Genomic DNA, 8,433 nt, shown 5'->3' with positions numbered 1-8,433 from the left:
TGGCTCGAGAGTGATTCTCTAAATATCATCAGGTGTGTTAGTGAGCAAAGTGAGCCCAGCTGGACCATAAATCAATTAATTCAAGAGTGCCATATCATGATTAATAAAATTGATGATTTCATGATCTCCCATGTTTATCGGGAAGGTAATAGGCCAGTGGACCACCTGGCTAACATAGGTGTGGATTATGTGGACATGCGATGGTGGATGGGAAAGGAAACTTTCCTGATACAATTGTGCCAACTGACGAGAAAGGACACTGAATGCATTGGCCAATCATATCTCATTAATAATTTTAGAATGCCAAATGAATTAAATCTTTCACGGGATTTTCGTTCAAATTCCAAAACCAAGTTTTCTATATCCTTGTTTTGTATCTGGTTTTTCATTGCTCGGCTTTGGTTGGGTTTCCATTGTTGCAAAGATAACTTTCTAATGGGAGGTGACAAGAACATAATGGAACCTACCTCCTATGAGAAATGGGAAAAGAACAGAGGGCTATGGATGGAGATTACTGATGGGGTCCTTGTTTCATATCTTGAGACGCTTCATGGCAATGATCCGAAAGTGACAGAGGATTTTGTGAATGGTTCAGAGAAAGGCATCCTCACGACGTTTGGAGTGGAGTTTAGAATTGATGAAACCTTCATCATGGAGATATCTTCTTTGTAGATGGAAGGAAACAATTTCTATAGAGAAAGGAAGGCAGTGAAAGAAGCCATTGCGGCTTTCTTTGACAAAGATAGCGAGAGGAAATGGGTGAAAAATATGAAGGACGGCGACTATAATAGGAAGGAACTGAAATTACTTTGGGCGGAGATGGCCGCAGTGATTATGAGGTACATTACTCTTGATAGACGCTATGCCAATATTATCTCTTACCACTTTATGATATTAAACCATTTAGGGCACAACAAAAGAATTTCTTTGTCTTTCTATCTGTTATCTTCTCTTGAAAATAGCTTGGTGAATCATGCCAAAAATGGTGATAACCCTGTTCTACATGAGTGATGCAAAGGCTCATGTCCATGACTAAAATCATCCCTCCATATCAGGTTCAGACACACATCAATTTCTTTTGTAGCAACACTCACCTAAACACACCTCAAATACATAGGTTTTCTCAAACCAATAGGCTACACAAACCACCAAAAGTAAACATCTACTTCACAAACTCAATCCAATCCTCGGAATACATTTCATTAGGCCAATTACACATGTCTAAGGACAAATTAAGACTCAAAAAGACTCAGACTTTGCCAAACCCTTATATCCTACTCACACAAGCCACTTCCCTATGAGGATGCAACTTGTCCATAAACTCATCTCACAATGCCAAACTCTACACGTCAACACCTTCGGACACTTTGGAATTATAATTTTGATATTAAGAGACCACACATAGTCACCAATCACATAAAAAATTCATACAATAGTTTTTCGCAACCTTCTTGTAGTGGCAGTGACAAGAACTCACATAGACATGGCGGTTTTTAGAAATTGACTCATTTGAGATGAATTTTTCTAGTAAGAAGGAATTTTGTTCACAACATCATAATATATCCATACACCAAGTGTCAGGTCATTATTCGACGATACATATCTATACCAACACATTTTCTAACTATAGATCTGGTAAACCATTTTCTGAACAGGCTGCTTTCACAAAAATGATCATAACTTGCTCATTTTTACATTAAATTCCATCAGAATTGAAAAAACTGAAAGTAGAATCAATTTTATTTCCATAAATGTGACATTTTAAAAATAATCCTTCCACAAAAAATATAACAAAGATTTGTAACACACAGGAATTAGAGTTTTACCAGTATGTACCATTGTCAAATAAGGATTTTGACATCATTTTGCACATGCCAACCTTAACTTGAGACCCTGAAACCAAAACAAAATGAAAATAATTTCTATTTTCCTCCATTCCACCAAATATTATACTTTGATCAATGTGGAAAGGAGGTTTATTACATTTTCAAAGTCATGGTTTACCCTACCTAGAGTTTTTAATAGTTTTTACAAAAATTTGTATATCTCTTCCAAAACTTAATGAAAAGAAATGAAACCAAAACAAAAATACTGTGGATTCAACCCTATATCATTCTCAAGTGATCTTAAATTCTAATTAATAAGTTTCCAAGAAGAAAAAATAACTGATATCAAACTGTCACATTGAGAATACTTAGAAAATTGCAGGAAACCTCAAACTTTTATTGATTTTCTTCTTTCAATACACACCAACCCCTCATGATTCGACCATCCCTAGTTTTATAAGCCTTTTAAAACATCTTTTGATAGATATAAATAAAACACAAACCATCATAACCATTAGGCTTCCCCTTTACAACCCTTTTGCAATTTTTTGAAATGACAACTTTTGTCAACATAACAACTTTTTTTGACAACTTTACAAAACTTGACCAAAGGACTTTAAATTACTTGGTATCAGCGTAGACACAGTAGAATAGAATAAATAAGCCTTATTACATCATTTTCAACCTTTCCTTGAGCATTTTCTATTCTTTGACCATATTTGACCTTCTTAGGACCTTATAGGGACCTACATTGAACAAAAATGGCTTAGTGCCTTAAAATATGATTTATAATGACTTCAAATGGTCCCTTGGACCTTATACAACCTTAACACAACATTGAAAACAAAACAAAACATAAAAACTTTAATGAGGCCTTTCAAGGCCTAGGTGCTACTGCACCAATGAGGGGCTAATCATGCTCATCATGGAATATGCAAAGGATCATGGGGTTAAACCCTCACGAGCGATTAAACCCCCCAAATCTTCATCAAACAATGATTTTCATTATGTGTAAGATATGGAGATGGACGAATAAGAGTCTGGTATGGCTATGGACTGGTGGGAACTCAATGTCTCAGATGATTTAATATGTCATCCCTCTCAGTAGGAGGGCCACTAATGAAATATTACACCTAGCACTGGAAGAAGCAGAAGAAAAAAACACCCCAGAAGGGCTACCTGTAAGTATAAAAACCCAAAATACAAGATTCGGGGCCACCAAATATGAAGAAGTCTAAAACTGGAAAAATTGGGGAAACCAAGGGAAAGCAGAAGGAAATAAAGCTGGAAATCCCCATTAACGTTGAACGGGGGGAAAAGGGGGATACCCAAAAAGATTCTTATTTTGGTACTCTCCTTAACAACACTCTCAAAAGAAGGGAGAATTGCTTTCTTTGGGTCAGTAAGGACATTAATTTGTTAAAGGATGGAATTAAAGAAATCATTAACAATTTCACTGAGATGCCAATGGAAAGCAAGACGAATAAACTTCTCTGAATGACACAAGAACTCACAGAAGATGTAAAGACCATGAAAACAAATCAGGAATCAAGGATTGGTCAGTTGGAGATTAGCTTATAAGAAATTAAGGGTAATCTGAAGAACCTGGTGGATATCAGTAGGGAAGCCATGAATAACAGTGCTCGGGGTCTTAAAAAGGTAAATGCGATGATAGCGGATCAAAGAGCTTAGTCCAACACAAGCATTCCATCCTCTGACATCAAACAGAAGAAGAGAATCCAGGAACCAAACTTGTCGGGTACGAGACTTCAAACCAACACAGGTCCCTATACAAGGACTAGAAGTAGGAACCAGGAGAATAATACCTCCAGGTTCATCATGGATGAGCTCGAGGACATCAATAAGAGGGTGACTCAAAAGAATTCGAAGATGAAGTAATCTCTGGTCGAGTGAGTAACTTTAAGTTTTTTCTTGTTCTATTTTTTTTTTTGCTGTGTAGGTTTGGCCACTGTTTCCGTGGTTGTTATGTCATTGGTTACAGACTAGTTAGCGACTTCTTATGTTTGTTGTGCTCTTTAACTTTGGGTTTCGGGTCCCTGTAAAACCCGTTTATCTCAATCAAAAAAAATCCATCTATAACATTCACAAGATAAGATACCACTCGCAGTTATACGGACAACCTCACCTTATAACTATTTATATAGCAACAATAGGATTATATTTTAATTATAAATTATCAATAAGTTAAATTAACTCGCATAATTGTCCTATGTGTGGACATTACAGGTCCCAAAAAATATTCTCATCTATAACTATTCAATCTAGTTAGAATATGTATCAAATTGATGTGAAAACTGTCTTCTTGAATGAGAACTTGGATGAAAAATTATATATGGTGTAGCCTCAATTTTTGTAAGTTATTAGGTGTGAACATCTAGTTTGCCAGCCAATTAGGCCTCCTACATTATTTCCTCAGAGTTGAGTTTTGATAATTTGATTTTAGCATCTTTACAATTCAAATTATATATGCCATCAATCTTTTGGAGCATTTTGGAATTGCAAATCGTAACTCATATTCTCCAAGTATTGAGATTGAGTTGAAGCTGTAAAAATAGGTTACAACTCCCTTATCAGTCAAGAGCAGCAAGCACAACCTCAAAGGTCATTTTCATTCTGCTGGATTGAAGTTGACCTTCCTAAAGATGGATGCTTTGCTTGGAGGATTCTAACAAAAGACAAATTAATCAAACTTGGGATTGTTGATCCTTTTTGGTGTGTTCTTTGTGGATAGGCTCAAGAGGATGTGGATCACCTTCTATTACAATGTTCCTTTGCACAGTCCTGTTGGGCTCACATCATTAATAAAACGAATTGGATTTATCCCTTATCAGAGAATCTCTGGGATATATTCACAAATTGGCCTTCACTCTATCATCAATCATTTTTTTCTTGCATCTGGAAATTCATCCCTCCTATGATCACCTAGTGGGAAAGAAACAAGAGGATCTTTAGATAGCAACCTTCAAGCTTATCTCTGGTCTTGTAGAAAATTGAAACTTCTATTTCAAAAGTAGTAAATGCATATGTAGCAAAATCCAAATCAATCAACTCTTCGTTTTCAGATTGGGATTAAAAAATCCTTCAATCCTAGGAACACATTAATCTCCCTTTTACGGGAAGCTCTTTCCAACCCCCCAAAAGAACAATAGATAGATTAAAAATCAATTGGATTCGTCCTCTGAAAGGGAAGTTAAAGTTAAACTTTAATGGGGCAACCAAACACAATGCACGCAAAGCAGGTGGTGGGTGTGTAATTAGGGATCATAAAGGAAATATTCTTGTAGCTTCAGTACTTCCATTCCTGGATGGTTATAATAATATGGCAGAAGCACATGCCCTTCTCCAAGGTCTCTTGTTGACTAAATCCTTTCAAATTTCAAACATCTTAATTGAGGGTGACTCTTTGCATTATCAATTCTTGTAGAAAGAGAATCTTGCACGATTGGAGCATTCAATATGTGTTGCAACAAGTCTGGCTGACCGTATGTTAATATGTATAAACGTAGATAGACGTTGACCATATGTTAATATGTATAAAATTACGAATGAAACCGTCAAGGCTGCAAGACAGACATGTTACATTTCCACTTGCCCTTGACTGGACTTGGTAAAAGACTCTTTTGCAAGATGGTCCATTATTTTATTGTTTTAATTAAACCGAAGACAGTGGAGGGATGATAATTCAACAATAATTGGTTGACAAAATTTATTTCATTTTCTAATTTGAACTTTTCAATCACGGGATTTGTTTGACAAAACCACCAAGGACAATATAAAATTTGGATAAATATGCATAGTAAATTCTCGATACTATCCATATGGATAGATACGCGTGAACTGTTCTTATTCTATTTCAAAGACAATATCTATAAATAGGTGCAACGATTGCAAATACATCACAAAACATTCATTCGAAGAAGAATTAGACTGGTTAATCACATTCAGTATGGAGAAATTATTTCTTCTGATTTCATGCCTGCTGATGTTTACACATCAATTCTGTTCAGAAGCAGCAACATCTAATCCGGGTGGGTAAAAACTTCTGTTTGGAATCAATATAGTTGTTTCTTAGCATAGGATTGTTTTTGACATTGACGATTCTGTGTGCAACTGCAGAGTACCCATATTCGTTTATGACAGCAGATGCTCAAAAGGCAGCTTCAAGATCATATGATTACATTGTGGTTGGAGGAGGTACAGCGGGATGTCCCCTGGCAGCAACTCTCTCACAGCACTACTCTGTTTTAGTATTGGAGAGGGGAGACTCTCCTTACGGAATTCCCGATGTGGAGGATTTCAGAGGGTCTCCCACAACTAATCCCAACGTAGCGCAGGGGTTTGTCTCAGAAGATGGAGTGCAGTTGGTACGGGCGAGAGTTTTAGGAGGCGGATCAGCCATCAACGGTGGAGTCTACAGCAGGGCGAGCACTGAATATATTCGGAAAATAAAGTGGGATGAGAAACTTGTATATGAGTCATATGAATGGGTAGAACGGTTGAATGCCTTCCAACAATACAAGCTTTCTACTTGGAATTCTGCTACCAAGGATGGGCTTCTTCAAGCTGGAGTTCTTCCTTACAACGGCCACACTTTCGATCATTTGGTTGGCACCAAGATCAGTGGCTCAATCTTTGACGAGAATGGAAAGAGACATACAGCCGCAGATCTACTCCAGTATGCAAATCCAGAAAATATTGTAGTTCTTCTCAATGCTACTGCCAGCAGAATACTCTTCAGTTTCGGATCAGGTACCAATTCATATTTTGCTTTCAGAATTCCCCTACCCTACTTTACTTTGATGAGTATTCCTTTTATTCTTTTACAAAATATTTAGAAATATATTTCATATATCTATCTATGTGTATGCATGTAATATTATCAACAATCTATATTGCAGGAAAGCCAAAGGCTAGCGGAGTGGAGTTCAGAAGCAATAATGATGGTCTCATTTATCAAATTTCACTTAACCAATTGTCAATGAATAGTGAGGTGATTTTGTCAGCAGGAAGCATAGGTAGCACTCAACTTCTCCTCTTAAGCGGAATTGGTCCAAAAAGACAACTCAAAGAAATGAATATTCCTGCTCTTTTAGATTCACCTTTTGTAGGTAAACAAGTTCAAGATAATCCTAGTGCAGCCTTTACTATAGTATCCTCAAAACCACTTGAAGATTCTTATTCACAATTAGCGGGCATTTTAGACAATTCACAAAATTACATCGAAAGTGGTAGCCTTGTCCAACGGAATAATGGTACAAATACACAATATTTAGGTGTTCTTGATATTAAGTTGGCATTTCCCTTATCAAGGGGTGATCTTTGGCTTAAAAGCGTAGACCCTCGAGATAACCCCTATGTTCGTTACAACTACTATTCACACTCTCTTGATCTACAAAGATGTGTGAAAGGTATAAAAGTAATGGTTAATCTGAGTATGTCATCTTCTATCCAAGAGTTTGCATTTACTGATAGTGGAAATTCCAAAACACTCCAATTCCTTGGAAGAGCATTACCAAAGAATCAATCAAATGATGATGCCTTGGCGAAGCTTTGCAAAGAGGCACTAGGGACATTTAACCATTATCATGGAGGTTGTCAAGCTGGTTTAGTGGTTAATGAAAGATATCTGGTGAAAGGTGTTGATAATCTCAGAGTTGTGGATGGCTCAATTTATAAGGATTCCCCTGGTACCAACCCACAAGCCACAACCATGATGCTTGGAAGGTATTTATTTTTATTAAAAATTTTATTGCATTATTTCTTTTTCGATTCTCACAAAATATAACATTAACAATACATTTTGATCATGCAATATGTGCAGGTATATGGGAATTCATATCCTTCAAGAACGCACAATCTCTTAAAAATATGAGAAGACCATGTTGAAATAATTGGCACGCTTGTTGTGCTCACATTCATTTATCATAGAACTAAATAATACCAAACATGGTAATGTTTTTGATAAAGTGTGAAATTGTAAATAATTCAATTTTACCTCTCATTTCCTATCAATATAAATATTTTCCAAGATAGCACATTGTTATGAAATTTACAAGAATAAATTTAATTTGAGCTTTGATTAACTTTCATACAAAAGTGCACTTTCTTTTTTAATTGAATTGATATTATAACAAAAATACATGTTCCAAGGTTTTATGAATAAAGGAATGCATAATTTTTCTTATAATTTATTGTTATATGATGATGTAAATGTAGAAGTGTTTAATTTGGTATTTACTTTTTACACTATATAGTACTTCTTTTTTTGTTTTGTTGGCTTAATTATAAGTTATGGTGAGATGTATGTTTTTTAAGAAAATCATGTTAAATAAATTTACGAAATGAACATGTGAAAAGGATAAAATTATTACAATATCACTTCTTGGCCAAAATGTTTGTGCATAACATAACTAAAATGAATTGTACAATAGTATGATCACAAATTCTGCATACCCATGCCATTTGTCATTTAGTTTTATGCCTATTTTGAACAAATATATTAATTCAAATACCCAATCGCAAATGACACAATAGTGTGTGAATTTGGGCTCATTTTACTAGCCTCATGACCTATTTGTAAACACAA

General features: G+C 35.7%; 1 protein-coding gene across 1 annotated transcript; it reads left to right on the top strand.

Moving 5' to 3' along the window:
* Positions 1-672: 672 nt before the first annotated feature.
* Positions 673-7,711, top strand: LOC131033952 ((R)-mandelonitrile lyase-like). Its single transcript, XM_057965273.2, has 5 exons — positions 673-839; positions 5,724-5,875; positions 5,964-6,596; positions 6,746-7,571; positions 7,669-7,711. The coding sequence occupies exons 1-5, from the start codon at positions 673-675 to the stop codon at positions 7,709-7,711; spliced, it is 1,821 nt and encodes a 606-aa protein (XP_057821256.2).
* The last annotated feature ends 722 nt before the right edge of the window (positions 7,712-8,433 follow it).

This window comes from Cryptomeria japonica, unplaced genomic scaffold, assembly GCF_030272615.1.
Source record: "Cryptomeria japonica unplaced genomic scaffold, Sugi_1.0 HiC_scaffold_44, whole genome shotgun sequence".
NCBI lineage: Eukaryota > Viridiplantae > Streptophyta > Pinopsida > Cupressales > Cupressaceae > Cryptomeria > Cryptomeria japonica.
The sequence above is the reverse complement of the archived record's forward strand: the minus strand, read 5'-3'. Positions and strand labels throughout refer to the sequence as shown.